Consider the following 23,661-nt stretch of genomic DNA (forward strand, 5'->3'; position numbering starts at 1 on the left):
ATTCCTGATGAACATAGATGCAAAAATACTCAACAAAATATTAGCAAACCGAATTCAAAAATACATCAGAAAGATCACCCATCGTGATCAAGTAGGATTTATTCCAGGGATGCATGGATGGTACAACATTCGAAAATCCATCAATATCATCCACCACATAAACAAAAAGGACAAAAACCACATGATCATCTCCATAGATGCTGAAAAAGCATTCGACAAAATTCAGCATCCATTCATTATAAAAACTCTCAACAAAATGGGTATAGAGGGCAAGTACCTCAACATAATAAAGGCCATATATGACAAACCCACAGCCAACATCATACTTAACAGCGAGAAGCTGAAAGCTTTTCCTCTGAGATCGGGAACAAGACAGGGATGCCCACTCTCCCTGCTTTTATTCAACATAGTACTGGAGGTCCTAGCCATGGCAATCAGACAACACAAAGAAATAAAGGGCACCCAGATTGGTAAGGAAGAAGTTAAACTGTCCCTATTTGCAGATGACATGATATTGTACATAAAAAAACCTAAAGATAGGGAAGTTGCCTCCCACAAACCACCTCTACAGGGTATGTTAGAGGGACTGCTCTAGATGGGAGCACTCCTAAGACTAAATAGATGTCACCAGAGAAAATAAAATCACAGCAAAGAAAGCAGACCAACCAAATACTAACTAAAGGCAAAAAATAAAATCAACTACCCACAAAAGCAGTTAAAGGAAGCACAAAAGAGCACAGAATAAAACAACCAACATATAAAGAACAGAGGAGGAGGAATAAGAAGGGAGAAAAATAAAGAATGACCAGACAGTGTTTAAAATAGCTCAATAAGCAAGTTAAGTTAGACAGTAAGATACTAAAGAAGCTAACCTTGAACCTTTGGCAACCATGAACCTAAAGCCTGCAATGGCAATAAGTACGTATCTTTCAATAATCACCCTATATGTAAATGGACTGAATGCACCAATCAAAAGACACAGAAAAATAGAATGGATAAAAAAGCAAGACCCATCTCTATGCTGCTTACAAGAGACTCACTTCAAACCCAAAGACTATAGGAACAAAGAAAGACTGAAGGAACAAAACAGCAGCAGAATCACAGAACCCAAGAATGGACTAACAGTTACCAAAGGGAAAGGGACTGAGGAGAAAGGGAGGGATAAGGGTGGGGAAAAAGAAAGGGAGCATCACGATTAGCATGTATAATGTGGGGGGAGGCACAGGGAGGGCTGTGCAACAGAGAAGACAAGTAATGATTCTACAGCATCTTACTACGCTGACGGACAGTACTGTAATGGGGTTTGTGGGGGGACTTGGTGAAGGGGGGACCCTAGTAAACATAATATTCTTAATGTAATTGGAGATTAATGACAACAAAATTAATTAATTAAAAAAATATATATATCAAAACAAAGAAAAAAAAAAAAAAACCTAAAGAATCCACTCTAAAACTACTAGATCTAATATCTGAATTCAGCAAAGTTGCAGGATACAAAATTAATACACAGAAATTTGTGGCATTCCTATACACTAACAATGAACTAGCAGAGAGAGAACTCAGGAAAACAATACCATTCACAATTGCATCAAAAAGAATAAAATACCCAGGAATAAACCTAATCAAGGAAGTGAAAGACCTATAGCCTGAAAACTACAAGACACTCATGAGAGAAATTAAAGAAGATACCAATAAATGGAAACACATCCCACGCTCTTAGGTAGGAAGAATTAATACTGTCAAAATGGCCATCCTGCCTAAAGCAATCTACAGATTCAATGCAATTCCTATCAAAATACCAACAGCATTCTTCAACAAACTAGAGAAAATTGTTCTAAAATTCATATGGAACCACAAAAGACCTCAAATAGCCAAAGCAATCCTGAGAAGGAAGAATAAAGCTTGGGGGAATTATGCTCCCCAACTTCAAGCTCCACTACAAAGCCACAGTAATCAAGACAATTTGGTACTGGCACAAGAACAGATCCATAGACCAATGGAACAGACTACAGAGCCCTGACATAAACCCAACCATATATGGTTAATTAATATATGATAAAGGAGCCACGGACATACAATGGGGAAATAACAGCCTCTTCAACATCTGGTGTTGGCAAAACTGGACAGCTACATGCAAGAGAATGAAACTGGATTATTGTTTAACCCCATACATAAAAGTAAACTGGAAATGGATTGAAGACTTGAATGTAAGTCATGAAATCATAAAACTCTTAGAAGACAGCATAGGCAAAATCTCCTGAATAAAACGTGAGCAACTTCTTTCTGAATGCATCTCCTTGGGCAAGGGAAACAAAAGCAAAAATGAACTCATGGGACTACATCAAACAAAAAAGTTTCTGTATGGCAAAGGAAACCATCAACAGAACAAAAAGTCATCCTACAGTATGGGAGAATATATTTGTAAATGACATATCTGACAAGGGATTAACATCCAAAATATATAAAGAACTTACACACCTCAACACCCAAAAAGCAAATAACCCAATTAACAAATGGGCAGAGGATATGAAGAGACAGTTCTCCAAAGAAGAAATTCAGATGGCCAACAGACACATGAAAAGATGCTCCACATCACTAATCATCAGGGAAATGCAAATTAAAACCACGATGAGATATCAACTCACACCAGTAAGGATGGCCAGCATCAAAGAAGACTAACAACAACAAATGCTGGTGCAGATGTGGAGAAAGGGGAACCCTCCTACAGTACTGGTGGGAGTATAAGCTAGTTCAACCATTGTGGAAAGCAATATGGAGGTTCCTCAAAAAACTCAAAATAGAAATACCATCTGACCCGGGAATCCCACTCCTTGGAATTTATCCAAAGAATACAACTTCTCAGATTCAAAAAGACATATGCACCCCTATGTTTATCACAGCACTTTTTACAATAGCCAAGATATGGAAGCAACCTAAGTGTCCATCAGTAGATGAATGGATAAAGAGGATGTGGTACATATACACAATGGAATACTATTCAGCCATAAGAAGAAAACAAATCCTACCATTTGCAACAACATGGATGGAGCTGGAGGACATTATGCTCAGTGAAATAAGCCAGGCAGAGAAAGACAAGTGCCAAATCATTTCCCTCATTTGTGGAGTACAACAATGAAGCAAAACTGAAGGAAGAAAATAGCAGTAAACTCAGAGACTCCAAGAATGAACTAGTGATTACCAAGGGGGAGGGGTGGGGGAGGGCAGGTGGGGAGGGAGGGAGAAGGGGATTGAGGGATATTATGTTTACTACACATGGTATCGGGGGGATCATGGGGAGAACAGTGTAGCACAGAGAAGGCAAATAGTGGATCTGTGGCATCTTGCTGCACTGATCGACAGTGACTACATTGGGGTGTGGGTAGGGACTTGACAATATGGGTAAATGTAGTAACCACATTGTTTTTTCATGTGAAACCTTCAAAAGAGTGCATATCAATAATACCTTAATGAAAAACAAACAACAACAAAATGAGCCCTGACAGGAAAACCCTACTGGGCTCTTTAAGTTCAGGGGTTTTTCATTAAGTGTCTTTTTGACGCCTTCAAACAGCTTCTTACTATCCACTACATCCAGTTCAAACCCCTTTACCTAATTTTTAGAACTATCCTTACTTTTAGGATTCTGTCCTTATTTGACTTATAAAGTCTTCTTTTCCACTGTTCCCCACACAGCGGGAGGCTGTGGGGAAGATCACAGCTTTACTTCTGCTAAGCCTCTAACCTGCGGTGGGGCGTGAAACCGTGCAAAAGTAGGGGCCCACAGGGGTGTCAACAGTGCAGAGGCTTTGCAGCGGCTCTCCCCACCTGTCCCCCAGGGGCCATGGGGCCATGTCCAGCAACACTTCCGTAGTCACTGGGGGTGGGGACCAGGGATACTGCCCAGCACCCCCAGTGCCCAGGGCAGGCCCAAAGCAAAGACATCTCTGGCCAACATCATCACAGTGCTGATGTTGAGAAGCCCTGTCCTACTCCATGCCTTGTCCCCTAGGAAAAGCCTAGGACTTTTCAGGCAAAAGCAACCTCCTCTTTTCTAACAATGCCTCTGGCCCAGCCCAAACGAGAGAAAGCCCAGGCCTTCCCCAGCCCCGCCCACTGCCCCACGCCTCCCAGAGCAGGCACAGCACCACTGCTCACTGCAAGTGGGGTGGGTTTGTCTTTAGCACCGAGTTCTTGAAGATGGCCCTCCCAAACCTGTGCATCCCATATGTGCCCTCCCAGTGCTGGAGGGGGCGAGGCATGCAGCACCCCTCAAATGTTCAGCAGCTGAGTGACCAGAGGAGGTTTCAAGGCAAACCTGGTAAGGCAATGGCTAATATCTTAAGAAACCAAATCCAGCTAGAATGGCAGTGTCTTGCCAATGGGTTTCTGACCCGGGGCAAGTTCACTATGGATTCAATGTGACCAAAGAAATGACAGTAGAACATTCTTGGGGTGAAAGGGTTATATCCAACTTTACTTCCACGGTGGCAGTTCAAGCACTAAAATCTCATCCACTCAAAGCGAGTCTGCAGGCAGCAAGCCAGTCTCTGCCTCTGGGCCTCTCTGCCCACAGAGCCATCCTCTGGGCTTCTGTCCTCAGCACTGCCACCCACTCCAGCCTCTGCTTTGCTCTCCTGCAGCCTTGCAGCCATGCCACCATGTTGCCCAGAGCACTGGGTGGAGCTCTTTATATAGTTAATAATGACATATTGCCCACACGTGTGTAGTAAGCTAGCCAACCAGGGCCAGGTAAGAATCTTGGCCACAGGAACCTTCACTTTATCCACAGGCAGGCTCACAAGTGTGTAACAGAGATGAGCTCTATAACCACACCCAGCAGGGACACACCCACATGAGGTCCTGGCAGTCTCCTCTGGGAGGCTGATGCCCCACGGGGCAAGGACTGTGCTTGGCTCAAGTGTCCCTGTCCTGCAGAGCACAAGCTCCAGAGAGCCACCAGGTTTCTGTGTCCCCTTCACTGGCACTGGTGGGCTACCTTCTCTAAACAGACACTCCACTTACAAACGGGCCCCAGCATGGCAAGTGAGCACCTATTCTAAAACCAGCCCCTAACAGCTCACGTTACAAAGGGAACAGGCTCATCCCCAACTCGCATATGCAAATCAGATGTACATTTGCATCCACTAAACCTGCTAGAGGAACCTATCATAAGAATGTAATCATGAAACAGTCAAAGGTTTATGTACAATGAGTTTCACCATAGCTTTAAAAGAGCAAAACCAAATACAAACAACAGAAAGATCAAGATTAAAATTTAAGTATGCAAACTTACATCCTTATGATTAAATATTATGCAGCCTTTGAAAAATAATTTCAGTAAACAGAAGGTATGGGGGGTGCTCACACCCAGATGAGTGAAACAGGACTTAAACACCCAGTGGTATATGTGCATAAACAGACATTCAAAAAGAAAATGCACCACAATATTACTAATATTGATTACTAAAACTGAGACTGCTCATCCCTTTGATGGCTGGCCACCGTCACCCTGCCAAGCTGGGTGCTGCCGAGGGGCTGTGGGAGGTGCCAAGCAGCATCCATTGGACATGCAAGATGCTGGCCAGGCAGGAGGACAAGCAAACAAGGCAATCTCAGAGAGCAAAGGGCTGGGCAGGCAGCACGAGACCTGGCAGGCAAGAAACCACAGCAGAGCCGAGGCCAACCTGGAAGAGCCAGCCAAGCTCAGGCCTGCAGGAAAGGCCTTCCAGACATGGGAACAGAAAGTGTGGTGCCGAGTACAAATGAGAGCTCCCAAGTGCCTACAAGCATCATTTATTTTCAACAGTTTTTCAAATAATTCACCTCCATACAAAAAAGAATAACATCTGTTAAATACTTTTAAGTTGATGGAAAAAAATACATAAAAAAGAAAGTGATTTGTAAGCATTTTAGTAAAACAGTAACTACGCATCTCTAAAATCCAGAACAAGAAAACAGTTTAATAGTGAGAGCTGCCTGCTGACGTGGGCCATGTGAAGCTCATGCTAAGCAAAGCCACTTGCCACATGCAAGACCTTTACTAGTTCTTACCGGCCCTCTACCCACTAGAGAAGAAGACAGTCAGTCACCATTCAAGAGAGCTCAGCCACACGTGCCACGGGCCCAGCTGGATGGGCTCCAGCAAGACGACTACAGAGCAAGTTCCCAGCAGTGTTCAGGGCGGTGCAGGCTGCAGGAGTCCCGGCCCTAAGTGTACGTGCCTGAGCAGCTTGTAGAAATTCACATTTCAGGACACCCCACAGCAGGCCAAAAGAAGCAGAAGCTGGGAAAGGGGGTCCTAACAATCAGCTCTGGAAGCACCCAGAATGCCTGGGTGCTTTGATGTCAAGAGCCCCAGACTGGCTGAGGCACCACTTCTCGCTATGCAAACCTACAGAACAGGGTTGAAAAGGCACCTCGGTCAACTTCCTTGGGTAGTTAAGGGTTGAAGCAGCTGGTCCCTGGACAGTGGCCCTTATGGAGCCTGACTCACAGCAGGTGCCTGATAAGCAGCCAGTCATCCAGGTCAGCGACACAGCTGAGGAGCGAGATGGAGTCAAAGTCGGAGCGGCCATACCGACAGTCTCTAAACAGTTCCGATGGGCTTAGGTGTAGCCGCCTAGAACTCAGTGAGTAACGGAAGCAAGTTAAAGATGGGAGAGAAGGCATATAGAGAAATCAGTGGGTGCTAGAGAGAGGCAAATGTTAGCAGTGAGAGGCAGCAAGGGCCAGCAAGAGGACAAACAGAAGTACTTCAAAGCAGAAGTTCAAAAGGCGCAGCCAGAAGGGGACAAACAACCCGATCCCTAACCATGAAGACAACACTGTGTTTGAATACACAACAATACCTTCAGGAAGACAGCTCCCCTCATCAAGAAAGACGAACACTATGTGACCCCATGTGATATCAAAAAGAGTGAACAATGAAAACCAGCTGAGATGTGGAGGCAGCCACCCCTCCTCCACGCAGCCATCTTAGGCAGAACTTCATTCCCGGGTCATTCAGCAGAACAGCAACGGATGAGGCATTCGCTGTAGGTTATTTTTACCTCCAGGACTTGTGATATAAGGTGCATACTACACACAATACTATTATCATGCATATTTTGGCCAGAAGTATGTTCAAATATTGGGGTTTTCTCTGAGAAACTGGTTTAGTGTCTAATCATAGTAAGCAAACTGTGCCATAATGACCATTTGAGCTCCCAATATAATATTCAACTGCCTGAGAGGTACTATTCAGAGCAGTTGGCACATTACAATGACTCCCCCTGAGACATTAGTCACGATATACACTCAGTCACAGAACAATCAGGTGCCCAGGATGGGAAAACAGACACAGAAGTTAAGTTGGAAATGCGTAGGAGTGTCTGGATGAAAATGAGCCAGTCAAATGTCCAGAATGTATCATTAAAATAGGCTGTTGGGGTTTTTTTTCTATCAAAGTCAAATTCCATTCAGTGAGTCTTGACTGGACGCCTATGTATGAGCAAGGCAACGCTGCTCAGAGACCAAATCTCTGAAAGGTAAAGACAAAAGGGGCTCCACTGGACGGCATGGAAAAGATGGGCAAGACACCAAGGGTTACCTGCTACAGCTGATCTAATCAGAGGCTGCACCCAAGAGGTCAGTGGTATTGGCCCCAGTGGATTCCCGGAGCACCGGGAGACAGAGCCCACCTACCCTCCCCAACGGGCCCACCAAAAGCAGGAAGAAACAAGGAGGAGGTCTACGCTTGGAGAAAGACCTGCACTGAGTGAGCTTCGTGTCCTCCAGACCCTGTCCTCTTCAGAAGAAGTGGCCAGCAGAGCACATACAGGACCCCACAATCTGACTGACTTGGAAAACCAGACATCAGAATTCTGAAGGACTACAGGGGCTGAAAAGTGAGGGGGGATTCCCCGAAAGGAGAGCCCTGGGGAGGGAACGCCGAATTCCACCCACACGTGAGCCCTGACACCAGCACTCGGGGGCAGGCATAGAGAGGCGTAGCTGCTGATGGACAGACAGAAGAGTGTCCTGGGGTGTGAGTCCAGCCAAATTTACTGCCCCTGAGAACAACGTCTATACTCCTCAGGAGGACAGAACAAAGTCCAGAGCTTCCAATGTCTTGTTCACGGACTCGAAGAAGCAATCCGTCATGCCCAGGCCTACGGCCCATACAAAGAGAAAAAGGACAAGTAAGCACAAGATGAGTCGCATGCTGGGATCCAAGGCAAGAAGTATTAAGTGGCTGTTAGAACAAGGCCCAAAAACATAAGGCAAAGATGTTCGTGATATATGCACCAGGAGGTTCTCTCAGGGAAGATGCAAAAAACACTATGAAGAATGGAAACTCGGGAAGCAACCAAGATGCCCTTCAGTAGGTGACTATAAACTATGGTCCATCCAGACACTGGAATATCATTCAGCGATAAAAAGAAAATGAGCTGTCAAGCCACGAAGAGACCTGGAAGAACCTTAAACGCCTATCGTTAAGTGAAAGAAGGCATTAGGAGAGGCTCCGTACTGTGACTCTAAACCTGTGACCCTGGAACAGCCAGAACCACAGCGACAGTAAAAAGATCAGGGGTTGCCAGGGGCTCGGGGAGGGAGGCTGACAGGCGGAGCCAAGGGGATTTTCAGGACAGCGAAATTACTCCACAGGGCATCCCAGCAGCGGGTGCACACCACCGAGGGTGAACACTAATATGCACTGCGGGCGCTGGGTGATTATCATGTTTGATTTTTCTGTGAACCTAAAACTGCTCTGACAAAAAGTCTTTAAGTAATAAAAAAAATTTTTAAGGAAATTCTAAAACCAAAAAATGCCATTTCTGAACTAAAAAATCCACTGGATGAATGGTAACAGCAGTTTGGAATTAACAGAAGACTCAGTGAATTTCAAGACAGACAAAGCATTCAATATGAAAAACAAAGAAAAAGATTTGGAATAAAAATGAACAAAGCTTCTGGTAGCTGTGGAATAATATCAAAACTGGGAATGATGTCTGGGACTCTCCAAGAGGGCAGAGAAGAGATACAGAGACAGGGAAAACTATGGAGAAACCATGGCTGACAGTTCCCCAAATTTAGTAAAAGACATAAATTTATAGATCCAGAAGCTCAGAGAACACAAGACAAGACAAATTCAAGAAAGTGACTTCCGGACACATCACAGTCAAGGTGCTGTGATACTGAAGACATGGAGGCGACCAGGGGGCAGAGGAGGGAAAGCGCGTGCCAGACGGCAGGACAAGCAGCCGCAGGAGCCTCGAGCCCACGGCCGGGGGGAGGCCTCTACCAGCACAGGCAAAGCAAAACGTTCCTGGGTAAAAGCAAACGAAGAGAACTCCTTGGCAGTGGACCCACACTCTGAAAGTGCCCAAGATGAGTTTTCCAGACTGAAGGGATAAGGTAACAAACTGGGTCTTCAGAAAATAGTGAAAATCACCAGAAATGGTAAATGTGTGAGTAAATATGGAAGACTCTGTTTTCTTAATTTTAAAAACTACACTCATATTAGAGCAAAAAATGATTACTATTTGCTATATTGTGGGGTTCACAGTGTATGTAGAAGTGATACATGTGATAGAACATCCTGAAGGACCGAGAGGGCAGAAGGGTGCCCACTTATGCCATGGCAGGGGAGGCGCTGCGGACTCCTAGGCGGACGGCAAGGAGTGAGGGATACACACTGAGATTCCTGGGCCAACCACGAAAATGCTGCACGACGCAAGCCAACAGCTCCCACGAAACCCTGTGATTCCACGTCGGTGAAGGTGCAGAAGAGGCAGAACTAACCAATGATGGGGAAATAGACTAAGGATACATAAAAAAGGCTGGCAGTGGGAGGGGGGTCTGGTGGGGGGGCGATTTCCTGGGGTGGGGGTTCTTTCTGTATCTGTTATTTTCATTACACAGGTTTATGTGTTTACCAAAACTCAAATGACAAAAAAAACCCTCAGATGATATACTTACTATGTGTGCATTTCAGTAAATGTAAGCTTTAACTTCAAATGTGTATATGTATTGAGGATCAGCAACTAAAGGAACTGAGCAGGCCTGTGCACTGAGCAGTGGCCCCAGTCAGCCCCATTCCCACAGCTGGGGGCCACGCCACACTTCCTGCCACGCCAAAGGACTTGAGGCTCCCTTTCTCCCTTCATTTCATATTCTTCAGGTCTTTCCTCTCACTTTCAATGATGAAAGAAACTTAAACACAATTTTGGCTTCACATAAAAATAGGCACTTACTAACATCAACTTTGGCAAATTACTTACACTTAACATCTCTATTTTCTCACTGCTAAAATAGGGGGAAAAACAGGCCCTAACCCACTGAACCAACTGTCCTGAAGACTAGCAGCCTGCCAGAAGCACTCAGAATGGAGTCTCACACAGAGTGAACACCTGGAACGTGACCACTGCTGTCACTCCCTCTCTTTGGCCACCTGTTCTCTACTCACCTTTTTATTAATAGTTTTGAAAGAAGAAAAATCCTTTTGATTGGTAAATTAGCCCCCCAAACAAATATTAACAGCACACTGGTTCATTACTTCATAACTGGTCTTTAAAATAAAGGGAGAAACCCCACACAACCAGCATTCTCAGAATCGCCACCTCTTGCATAAGTACCTACATAAGAAACAAGCCCCCGCAGGAAGCTGGAGTCCGAGGAGCCCACTCCCCCGACTCTCACCCCCGCAGGTGTGCACTCCCAACAGTGTGTCAACATTCCACCACGTCCAGGCCGAGCACACATCACACAATGCCACCCACATGACGTCGATGCTCGGCACTTCCGAAGTATCTTGTCCATTTTATCGACTTCATTATAGCTAGATTTTAGCATTATTCTTAAGCTTTTAAATTTTATTAAACTGCCCAAGAGAGATAGGTAAGGGCATTGTGTCTCTTCCCCATAAAGTAATTCTCTTTTTCAAAGTTACTTTTTGTAGTCTAAACTATAATACTCCTAAATGTAGTTCCTACATACATGTTTTGATTAGACTGACTGTGAATCAATAAAAAAAAAAAAACCCTGAGGATAATTTCTTTCTAGTAATTCTACTGAAGGTTTTCTGTAAAATTCCCAAACAGTCAAGCAACACTCTGTAATGCTCCCTTCTAATTAATTTGCTACTAATGTTAACTGTATAGAAAGTAAACTTTAATTGGGATGATTGACGGCTGCTCAGTCTGTTCAAACTAAAATATCTAGGCTTAAGGATTTACAGTGTTGTGAACATTAAAGGGAAATAACCAAAACAGCCCTACTTTGAGAAGTACAAACACTACCCAAGGAGCCGGACTAACCTCCAAGCATGGCAGCACAGGAGCCCATCCGCGGGAGCCCCATGGGCACATCCCTATCCACAAACTCAGCGCTGTCATGGGCTAATGCAAGCCGAACCATCATGTTCAGAGAGCTGCTCCTGATGGAAGCTTTTGAAGAAGTCAGAATACAGACATGAAAACCCGCTAGACTCCACAGCTATGTGGTGCCTGAGAGACAGCCACCGGATAAGGGCGGCTGAGGCAGAACTCAGTCTGATAACAGGCGTTACTCATAGGCCCACAGAAAAGAAAAGCACGAAGGAAAAAACGTTTTTGCTGGGGTGGTCTTTCTGAACACCTCCCACCTCCCTCCCACTAAGTTCTCACAGATGCTCAGGACACAACCCCTAACAAGTAGCAGAGACCACTAGGCTTAGGGATTCAAAGAGAAAGACTCTGCCTTCCCTTAAGTCCAACTCTGGTGACAGAAACTTAAGAGAAACCTGTTATAATACAGGATGGTAAGATCTAGGATGGAAGGAGGCAACAGAAGGCTTGCCAAGAGGGGGATTTAGGGGTCCCAGGCACCAGGTGTCCCATCTCGGAGAGCAAAGGCTCAGGGGAACAATGAACATGAGGAGCCACAAGTGTACACAAAGGCAGGCACAGACAGGCAGCAGACAGCTCGTACCCTGCTCAGAATCCATGCCAGAGTGAGGCTCCCACAGGCATCTGACCAAGACAGTTCCAGGGACACCAGGGGAACCATGGTTAGAGGCTAAAAGGGGGGCCAGGCAGACGAGCTGCCGTATGGACTAGACTCGGGCCAGGGAGAGTTGCCTGTAATGGACTAGCCCCAGGTTAAGGTCAGAAGTTGGACATACCACTGTGATTTCTGAAACGAGTTAGGTATCAAAGTTCTGGATAATTTAATTAAAAAACAAAGCAACTATAAAGTCATCTCTTGCAGACTTTAAACAATGACATCAGCTTAACTCCACAAGGAGATCACAGCAGCATGTGTTCCAGACACAAAGGGAGGGGTCCTACCAGGCTGGACGGCACTAGTTCCTTGAAGACTATTGTGATCTGTGCCCTGGTTCCTTGGCAAATCAACCAAAAGAAGCCCACCTATACAAAAGTGTGCTGTGATTCTTCAACAAACTGGAACAAATAGTTTTAAAATTCATATGGAACCACAAAAGACCTCGAGTAGCCAAAGCAATCCTGAGAGGGAAGAATAAAGCAGTGGGGATCTCGCTCCCCAACTTCAAGCTCTACTACAAAGCCACAGTAATCAAGACAATTTGGTACTGGCACAAGAACAGAGCCACAGACCAGTGGAACAGAACAGAGAGTCCAGATATTAACCCAAACATATATGGTCAATTAATATATGATAAAGGAGCCATGGACATACAATGGGGAAATGACAGCCTCTTCAACAGCTGGTGTTGGCAAAACTGGACAGCTACATGTAAGAGAATGAAACTGGATCACTGTCTAACTCCATACACAAAAGTAAATTCAAAATGGATCAAAGACCTGAATGTAAGTCATGAAACCATAAAACTCTTAGAAAAAAATATAGGCAAAAATCTCTTGGACATAAACATGAGTGACTTCTTCATGAACATATCTCCCCGGGAAAGGGAAACAAAAGCAAAAATGAACAAGTGGGACTACATCAAACTGAAAAGCTTCTGTACAGCAAAGGACACTACCAATAGAACAAAAAGGCATCCTACAGTATGGGAGAATATATTCATAAATGACAGATCCAATAAAGGGTTGACATCCAAAATACATAAAGAGCTCACGCACCTCAACAAACAAAAAGCAAATAATCCAATCAAAAAATGGTCAGAGGAGCTGAACAGACCCTTCTCCAAAGAAGAAATTCAGATGGCCAACAGACACATGAAACGATGCTCCACATCACTAGTCATCAGAGAAATGCAAATTAAAAACACAATGAGATAACACCTCACACCAGTAAGGATCGCCACCATCCAAAAGACAAACAACAACAAATGTTGACGAGGATGTGGAGAAAGGGGAACCCTCCTACACTGCTGGTGGGAATGTAAATTAGTTAAACCACTGTGGAAAGCAGTATGGAGGTTCCTCAAGAAACTCAAAATAGAAATACCATTTGACCCAGGAATTCCACTCCTAGGAATTTACCCTAAGAATGCAGCAGCCCAGTTTGAAAAAGACATATGCACCCCTATGTTTATCACAGCTCTATTCACAATAGCCAAGAAATGGAAGCAACCTAAGTGTCCATCAGTAGATGAATGGATAAAGAAGAGGTGGTACATATACACAATGGAATATTATTCAGCCATAAGAAGTAAACAAATCCTACCATTTGCAACAACATGGATGGAGCTTAGAGGGTATTATGCTCAGTGAAATAAGCCAGGCGGAGAAAGACAAGTACCAAATGATTTATAAGAACAAAGGAAAAACTGAAGGAACAAAACAGCAGCAGAATCACAGAACCCAAGAATGGACTAACAGTTACCAAAGGGAAAGGGACTGGGGAGGAGGGGTGGGAAGGGAGGGATTAGAGGGGGGAAAAAAAGAAAGGGGGCATTATGATTAGCATGTATAATGTGGGGGGAGGCACAGGAAGGGCTGTGCAACACAGAGAAGACAAGTAGTGATTCTACAACATCTTTCTATGCTGATAGACAGGGACTGTAATGGGGCATGTGGGGGGAACTTGGTGATGGGGGGAGTCTAGTAAACATAATGTTCCTCATGTAACTGTAGATTAATGATACCAAAATTAAAAATTAAAAAAATGGAAAAAAAAAAGCGTGCTGTGTATGGGACTACCATGCCAAGTGGGGGTGTCAGGGACTGAGGGAGAGAGAGGGGTGGCAGACAGACAGACAGGGAGAATACCACCTGGGCTGTGGCAGTGTTGATAGAGCACAAACCTGTATAGGTTTTAGTACTTGGCAACAAGCTGGCTGGAGGGATAAGAAAGAAGGCAGACTGTACGATAGGCATGGGCTGCTGCTGACAAGGGCAGGAAGGGCAAGGATGGGAAGAGAGAAACTTGCCTTTGGACATAATGAGCAACCTGGACCCTCCCGCTCGAGCTCAGGTCTAGCTGGGCACAGATTTGGGATTTATCAGTGAGAACACCCTCAACAAAAATACAGGGAAGTACATGAGACGCTGAGAGCCCTGAGACACAGGAAAGCGGCAGTGTCGGACAAGCGACAGGTGTGCAGACCTCAGGGCTGCCCAAGCTGCACCCAGACTCGTGCACTCAGCATCTGCGCGGTGCCTCAGCAGTGTACTTAGAAAATAATCCCTCCCCTAGGAATTCCACCATGCGGGGAACCCACAGAACAAACTAGATAACAAAGATAAGGACTGAAAAGGACCCAGCGAATCGGCAAGTAAGAGGTCCCTAGATAGAGACATCGAAGCAACGGGACGGACACTCTAGGAGAAAGCCCAAACATGCAGGGGAAACGCAGCCTAGGATGAAGATATCATCTCAAATATGAAAGGGAAAAGACAGCATTGGGACAACTGGGCTGTTATCTGGAAAATGTAAAACTAGCTTTGTACCTTACGCCGAATAATTTCCAGATGGATCTGTTAAATATAAAATGAAAAATCACACAAGTTCCATAACAAGACATCACAGGGACTGTTTCTATAATGTACAGTGCATAATATGTCCATGAGCAAAATATAAGCCTATGTATAGTAACACATACAATGCAAAGTGTGCAAGGTGTGTCTAATTACAACACAAAGCCCAGAAGCCATACAAGACTGATAAATACGACAGTAAAAGAAAACCTACATGGCAAGGTCAGAAGGCAAGGGAACCGCCCCTGCAAAAATAAATACTTGCAACTTCCACTAACAGGCAAAAAGGCATTTCCTTGAGAGCTCCTAAAAACAATAAAGAAAGGATCAACAACCCAACAGAGATAGGCAGAGGGCATGGACAGCTTGCTAAAAATAAATAAAATGGTTCACTTGAAAAAATGCTCAACCTGGTTAAGAGGACTGCAAAATGAAACCACTGAGACGTGTTTCTCACCTAATGGGACGGATGCCCCACCAGCGGCCAGCATACAGACAGGTACTCACACGCTGCTGTGGAAATTCCAGAAGGCGGGTGTCAGCAACAGCTCACACACAGCAGCACAGACCGCCTGACCCACCAGCAACCCCACTGCCGGCTCTCCATTCTACAGACAGATGTACCGACATGGCAGAAGCCATCCAAGGTCTGTCACAGTAAGACAGGAACAATCCACAGAGACAATTAAACAGCACAGTCACACGGGGAAGCCATCAACCACAATGAGGACGCTTCCTGGACCTCCAGCAGACACTCACCAGATGCCAGAGGAGAAAGCAAGGGACAGACCCGTGTGGGAAGACACCAGCTATCCACTGTCAACACACACAGAATATCTCTGGAGGTTCTGCAAGGAACAAAGAGAGGAAGAGAACTGGATGGCTGGGGAAAGGGTAAGAAACCTTGTTTCTAATGTGAAGTGAGAGGCACAGCACCTAGGTAGAAAGATGGAGTGTAGCCTGCACCTGGAAATGTCCTGAGCATCCTCCCCAACTGCACTGGAGGGCGAGGGGATGACATACACAATTCACCAAATGCCTGCTAGAAGCAAAGAGACAGAGACAAGAGTGAGTGACAGAGGTGGGCAACGTTAAAGGAAGGATTTCATTATTTAAAAGACAAGTAAGAGAAGCCTGAAAGCATTTATGCACCAAGTGGAAAAACAGTGGAGGTCAAAGATTGGTGTAAAGGATGTGGGGGGAACAGGAAATGGCAAAGTTCAGACACCTGACCCAACAATGTTTCTGAGGAAACAGAAAGACGTGACCAAAACAGAGATGGAGGGACTAGCAAGCAACAGACGGGAAACCTCTGACCCTGGAACAGGAGACGGGGCATCAGGCAGGTTCCGACCCCCAGCAGATGCTCCCAGGGTGGTAAGGCTGCTGTGAACCTGCAAACATCTGTCTAAAACCCCTCATGCCTTATGGGCCAGTGCACTGAGGCCTGCAGGGCTCCTCTCCCTAAAGTGATGCTGTCATGGCGCTGGCTAAGTCCTCTGTGGACTGCACTTTAAGTCCAGTCCTACCTAAGGATGCCCTCATCATGTATCAGAAACAACTATCAGAATATCAGTCATGTGAAAGATACTGTCTTGCCTGTGTTTCTCATTCTAAGTAACTTCAGGCCTTTTAAACCAGAACAAAAACTCCTTAAGAATTAACCTGTTTTCTTAGTTCTTGTTTACTGCTTTTCACTTTTGACAGGGAATGTTCTACCAAGTGGTAGATTTCTACACATACATAACATCTACAGAAACTGGGGACTCATTAAAACCAGTTTCTAAACTGTGTATGTCCAGCCTAAGTCCAAAATCTGAAACCCTTCAATAATCTGTGAACTAGTGAGCCTATGGCCACAGTTCTTACTGGAACTACAGATAACTAGTGTCCTGAGTGGGAGCTTCTCAAAAACAGGCACAGCCAAAGGATCTTTTTCTAAAATCTAATATACCTAAGGCAGGAAAAAAAACAAGTAGAAACTATTTTTTCTAGACATAATAAAAATTTTTGTTTCATTTACTAACAGTCTCTAAGAGGGTCATCAGCCACCTATTTAACAAACAACAAAAAGGTGCCTTCTACTAGCTTGCTTCTGAAGATGCAAAACTCACGTGTGAATTTGTTGGAAAAACATACATGTTAATCCAAAATGCCCTCAATCCAAAAGGTAAATGAAGTATACAGGACTAAGGAGAAAATGGGTAAAATTAATCCTAGGTAAATAATGAACTTCAAAAACTGCAGAAACAAGGCTAATGCTGATGTTCATCTGTAACTATGTTCCAACTTGTCCAAGTACTACCCCCACATTCCTCACACCCCAACATAACATGAATGGCCCGGTTACTGCAACTGTTCTCCAGAATAGTGCACAATAGGAATCCAAGTGTTTCCTGAGCTCAATAAAGCAGACACGCACCAGCGCATGTGGAAGTACACAGCTGCAGTTGCTGAAAAAGGTCAAATAATGTGAGGGCAAAGGGCAGTAATGGAAGTGCCACATAAACCAGGCTGCACTGCAGTGGCTTTGTTACTACAGCTCCAAGGTGTGGTCAGGTTCAGTCAATGAACACACTGCATCAACACCAAGAGAGCAACGGGAGCTTCGTCCCAGGATGTCTCAGTCCCTACGACACACATGCCACTATGCAGATGAGTCTTTTGACCCATAACAACAATTCCGGTATGTTTTACGATGTTATCTCCTGTAGTGTAATAAAAGGCACAATGTAAACAAAGACAGCTAGACTAGCTCAGAGACTTCATGGACTTAGTTCATAGGCTGGGCCATGCTCAGCTGCCCAGAGAACAAGTGTTCAAGGTGGACCCACAGCTGAGCCTTTAGGCCACAGCCTTAACAGCTGCTGCAGACCAAGTCCCTCCCTGTGGAATGCTGACTACTTTTAGGGGCAATAGGCAGAGTTTAAGGTTAAAGACGAGGCCAGAAGAAGCGGTTTATGCCTCACATGATAACCGCAGTACAGGTTGCTCCTCTGAACTACAATGATTTTTGACAACTTATGAAAAGCAATGAAACAGAGCATGCTGTTGCATGCCTCGGGCAAGAGAAGAGACTGAGCAGGCTTGCACAGTACCTGCCTATGCCCGGAGTCCCTACAGTATTTCCCTGCAGCACGCATGGCAGAAACCACCACAGCCCGCAGGCTGTGCCACGGCACATGTCCCCAGAGAAAGACCACCACCACCACACTCTTGCACGGAGCACTTTAAAAAGTATTTTGGCACCCATTGGAAAAAACAACCTCCCGAAGCAGTTCAGTGATGGTCCCTCCCAGATGGACTTGGAACTGTGGGAGGAGGTGCTCACAGCAACACTGCCCAAGACAGCTTGAGCCAAGGCTCCCCCCCCCAGCTCCCGACCACTGAGCCCACCCCACAGCACAGCCCTGAGCACCAAGGGTCGCCTGTCACCTCGGCTGCAGTTGCTGAGAAAGGCCAAAGACAGGGCTACCCAGCGCTGCCCGCAGCGCCCAGCACCAGCGGGGTGGACTATGACCACAAGAACGAGGTCCCCAGGACAGCCACGTGTTGGCAATGCTCCAAGGGCAACATGTTAGGTAGACGAGATTAAGAGCCTATTAACCATGAAGGAAAAAAGTACAAATAAGCACACGAAACAATCCAAATGTCCATCAGCAGATGAATGGAGAAACAAAATGGGGTCTATCCACATGCTGCGATAACCCAGAAAGGAACGAGGCACAGACATGGGCCACAACATGAACGACTCCTGAGGACGTTATGCTACAAAGCGAAAGAAACCAAGCACAAAAGGCCACATACTCGCCGATGCCATTACAGGAACTGCCCAGAACAGGCAAATCCACAAACTAGATTAGTGGTTGTCAGGGCCTTGGGGGTCAGAGCAAGTGACTGCTTTACAGGCACAGGCTTCTTCTGCGGGTGATGGAAATGTTCTGGGATTAGACAGTGGTCACGGCTGCACAACTCTGTGAATACAGACCACTGAATTTTACCCTTTAACGGGGTGAATTAAATTCCAGTAAAGCTGTAAGCACATGTAAGCACACACTATAGCACATCAGAAAGAGAAAAGATTACAAGGGATAAATGTAAACTTTTCCAAAACTCTGGCTTTATATTTAAATGGGAAGACAGAGGTAGCAAAATCCAAACTGACCGCTATCACTTCACACGGTGCCTTAAGGAGCAGCACCTCTGCGGGGTCTGCCGGCTACGATCACAGGGCAGGGATGCCGCTGCAGGACCCAGCAGACTCACCCAGCTTCACCGCCAGGAACGCTTTCTCTGCTGAAAGCAACAATGTCTATTTCACAGTCCTCACCTTTTTAAACTACTTCTACATCTGGGCAGTAAGAATTTTAAATAACACAGTGCGGTTTGGAGAAGCAACTGCAAACAATGACTATATAAGAAAAGGCAGTTAAAACAAATATCACTTTAGTCAGGATTTAAAGAACAAAAAGAAAAAGCAACATCTTTATCTCTAAAAAAATTAAGTCCTTAAGCTCAGGGTTCAAAATGAAACACAACAGCTTTCTAAAGAGAAACAAACAGCACTAAGCAGGGCTGCTATTCAGGATGACACTGGATGTCAGACACGGAAACACCCCCAGGCAGCCACCTACATGCTAGATCTCCTCAGAGCTGCTGCCTCCAAGCAGCAAAGAGTTCCTCAAAGTCGGGCCCTAACTGTGAGGCAGCAAAGGATCAGAAGCTAATGAATGGGATCGAAAGTCGTTGGGCAGCGACATGGGGGATGTGGGAAGTCAGACACCCTGGCCCTGAAACATGGAAGCAATGGCCCCCAGGCTGCTCATCATAACCTCATTACTAAGGGCTAGGCAGAATTCTCCCATTTCCCACAGATGAGCAAACAACTGTCAGGCAAACATAACATTCCAGGACATAAACATTTCACTCTATAACCCTGTGCCTGCTTAAGTTAGTGCTCCGCCACCAAACGCTGCTGAGGACCCACTGAGGAGCGACTCACTTCACACGATCACCGCTCAGACCAAGCCGGAGGCAGGTATAGCCTGATCTCTACTGCAGCAGGAAACCCGGAGAGCTGGGAGGATTCTGGCCACGGCCACACAGCTGGTCAATTCATTCCCTTGCGGCAGGAGTGGGGGAGATTAGTTCCTCCATCTCATCAAAGGGATTTTTGGCTTGACAGAAAAGCTCTCTTAAAGAGATTTTTGGTCTAGCTTTAGCTCACTGACCCACCAAAATAATAATCGTCATCTTCTGCTTTCATAAACTGATGAACCCGCACACACAGCAAGTCCCCTTCAAAAGGGGAGCACACTGGAGGAACAGCCTGGAGGTTACTAGTGCTCAGCATCTGGACAAACGGCCCGTGAAACTGACCCTACGGGGCTGAAAGCCCATAAACAGGTGACGCTCTGCTGGTACCCCAAAGCTGACTGAGTTCCCTACACACAGATGTCCTGGGACCTGTTTTCCCTCTGGTGGAACTGAAACATTCTCTGCCCAGTGCACAATATGGGGTTCAAGGTGGGATGTGCACACACACTTAAAAAGAAAACCACAGTCTTGGAGGTCAGAGTCACCAAAAAAGATCAGACATAGATTAAAACCAACGTAGGTACACCACAACCACATCTTAGAGGAAGATATTAAATAAGAAAACCCACCATCCAGGGTTGAACGACCGACAGCTTAAAACCACCACTAGCAAACCAGAGACTATCAGCATTTCAACTTAAAACAGCTCAGACACTGGCAAAAGGCACTTAGCACCACTGGTCCCAGCTGCAACCTAAGTGGAGTCAGTCTGTAATCGAAGTACACACACCACACTTGGTCAGACAGAAATCCTTTTTCTTGGAGCACAATTTTGGCACTGGATCCCAGGGGCCTGTTAAAAATAAGTTTGAGCCCCAAACGCTTTGTGTTTACATAGTTTCAAAACATTTAGACAGAGGTTCACATTTCTAAGTGGATGACCACCCCTGCCCTTCCTGTTTAATTTGGAGACAGAAGGTCTTAGCTTAACATTCCTTATGAAACCAACACCCGTGGGGTCCAAGTCAGCCTGGGATTTATTTCTACAAAGGAAGGTGGTCCCCCAAAAACGGGCTTTTCTGTCACAGTAGCCTGACTCCTAAACACACAACACAGACACGGCTACACCCCCGCACACCGCACGCACACACACACACACACACACACACATCTACTCACGCGCGCACACGCACTCACAAGCACATTACACATACGACATGCACACGAGCCCCACTCAAGGGAAATGGACACCCAGGCCCTGGGGGACCCACAGGACACCCCGCCGACGTCGCCTAAGATTCTAACGCCTTCTAATCTCCACCTCACTAGCGGCTTCCTTTTCTGGTAATAAACGCCAGATTTGGAGAAAGCAAGGCGACACAATGCATAACTGTTATCTGTCACCCAAGAGCCCTATTAAGGGGACAAAGGCCTCATCGCGATTCCACCACGACGCGGAAGACACACACAAAGGGCCGCGAACTCTGACCCGGGCTTCCCCCTCCCCAAACGAAGGGCCCCGGGCCCCAGGCGCCTCTGCTCCCGGCGAGCGAGCGCGTTCCTCCCCGACCCGCTGACCTCCGCGAGCAGGGGCGGGGATGCCGGGCGGGGACTTGGGGTGGGAGACTCGGGCTGCGAAAAGATGGCTGGGGGCGGGGGCCAGTGGAAGCTGGGAGCGCGGGCAGGGGTTTGAGACCCGGAAAGAATGCCTGGGGGTGGCGGTTGGGGACGCGGTCGGCGGTCTGGGGTGGCTGTGGTGGTGGGGATCTGGGGCTTGGGGTGGCGGCCCGGGGAGCGGTTGCGGGGCCTGAGGTGGCGGCCTGGAGGCTGGCGCGACACGCACCTTGTGGCAGGCCGGGCAGGTGGGCAGCGCTCCCTTGCTGCCGTGGCCCCCGCCGCCGTTCAGGCTGCTCTGGATCTGCGTGAGTTCCTGGCGCAGCACCTGCTTCTGGTGGAAGCTGAAGGCCGGGTGGTTGGAGGCCATGGTGAAGAGCAGCAGGAACTCATCGCCCGTGCGGCCCTCGTTGAGCTGCAGCCCGTAGTTGTGGATGATGGAGTCGATGTGCGTGAGCGTGCGGTACAGCACGCCCGCCGCCTCGCGCTGCTCCGAGCCCAGCAGCGCCAGCGACACGAGCAGCTTGCTGCGCACCACCTCGTCCGTCAGGTTGGTGAGGCTGCCCAGGTCGGCCGGGTTGTTGGCTTTGATCTCCGAGTCCCGCAGCGAGTGGTAGTCCTTGCGCGCCAGGTCCTCGAGGCACGAGCCGAGGAAGCGCAGCTCGAGCGGGATGCACAGGTCCAGCAGGCCGCACAGGAACTCCACGCGCTGCGGCGACGGCAGCTCCGAGAACCAGCGGTACACACCGTCCCTCTGCAGCGGGCAGCGCTTCTCCACCATGCTGCCGCCCGCGCCGCGCCGCGCGCCGGGGCCGGGGGCCGCCCGGGGCCGGGGGCGCGGGCGGGCGCGGGAGGGGGGCGCGCCGGAAGCGGGAGCGCGCGGCGCGGGCGGGACCCCCGCCAGGGGCCGGAGGGCGGGCGCGCGCGGGGCGCCGGGGGGGCCCGGGGCGGCCGGGGCGGCCGGGGGCGACGAGCGGCCTCGGGCCCCCCGCTCACGGGCGGGCTCTTGGCCCGCGCCCGTCCCCAGCGGCGGCCGGTGCGCGGCGGCGGCGGCGGCCGCTCCTCGTCGTCGACGTCGTCGCCCGGGAGGCGGCCGCCCCCATCTCCCCCCGCGCCGCAGGGTCTGTCACTGCGGGCCGCCCCCCGACGGAGCCGCCCGGGCCATGCCGCCGCAGCCGCGCCTGGGCCGGCCGGCCGTTGCCGGGTGGAGGCCGCGGGCAGGCGCGTCGCACGGGCTGGCGGGCGGCGGAGCGCGCAGGGACACACAGCGGCGAAGCGGCTGTGGCGGAGGGATCTGCGCCGGCACTCGCGCGGCCTCGCGCTCCCCACTCGCCGTGCCGCGGACGGATCCGGGCAGAGCGCGCTGCGTTCGCTGCTGACGGGCGCCGGGACGAGGCGCAAGTGGGCGGGGTGGCTGCCTCTCGCGACAGCCCGGCCGGCAGGGCCCGCCCCCTCCGCTGATTGGCTCGGCCTTCCCCTTCTCGGCCCGTGATTGTTCCGAGCCCCCATCCGATTCGCCCCCGCCTCGGTCACGCCTCCCAGAGGCTGTCGATCACGCTGGAGCCGCCCCGCCCCGCCCCACGGCGGCTGGCAGGCCAGCGCGGTGGAAAACCCGGGGCGGATTTCTGGCTGCTTTTGTTCCCACAGCTTTGCGTGGAGCATTGTCTGAGGCGACAGTCGGGCGTCCGGCCTTCCTGTTTTATTCTTGGACGTAAGAACAGGGGGCAACGCGTCTTCCAAAAGCTGCTGAGGGGACTCGGGAGCCCCAAACCGACCCCCGGCCTGGCCTCGGCAAGCTGTGTGACCTTGGCCCAGTGGCTCGGCCTCTCTGGGCCCTGGCACTCCCGGAAGGGGAGGGGGCCGTGAGCGCGCAGAGGGGCGCGCCCGGGTCTCTGAGGCGGCCGGCTCGCCTCGCGCCGGGAGGAGCCTCTAGCGTCTCTTCAGCAAAGGCTTGCGCGCCCGCGGGGCTAGGAGCGGGCGGGCCGAGCCGGGAGAGCTGCCCCCGCCGCCCCGAACCCCCCCGCCTGCGGGCCGAGTCCCACGTGCACAGGCGCGACGCCGAGGCCGGGGCCGCTCAGCCCGCCGCCCGGAGCCCTTCCGCCGCCTGGGGACCTGGTCCGGCGCTGGG

General features: G+C 48.5%; 1 protein-coding gene across 2 annotated transcripts in view; it reads right to left on the bottom strand.

Annotated features, from left to right (window-relative positions):
- ZCCHC14 (zinc finger CCHC-type containing 14) overlaps window positions 1-22,446 on the bottom strand; it is a 61,558-nt gene extending 39,112 nt beyond the window's left edge. For both annotated transcript variants that reach the window (XM_036924191.2, XM_036924190.2), the window contains exon 1: window positions 21,763-22,446. In XM_036924191.2, the coding sequence (XP_036780086.2) occupies window positions 21,763-22,314 (552 nt within the window). In that variant the 5' untranslated portion in view covers window positions 22,315-22,446. The remainder of the gene's footprint in view (window positions 1-21,762) is intronic.
- Between the last annotated feature and the right edge of the window lie 1,215 nt (window positions 22,447-23,661).

This window comes from Manis pentadactyla, chromosome 15, assembly GCF_030020395.1.
Source record: "Manis pentadactyla isolate mManPen7 chromosome 15, mManPen7.hap1, whole genome shotgun sequence".
NCBI lineage: Eukaryota > Metazoa > Chordata > Mammalia > Pholidota > Manidae > Manis > Manis pentadactyla.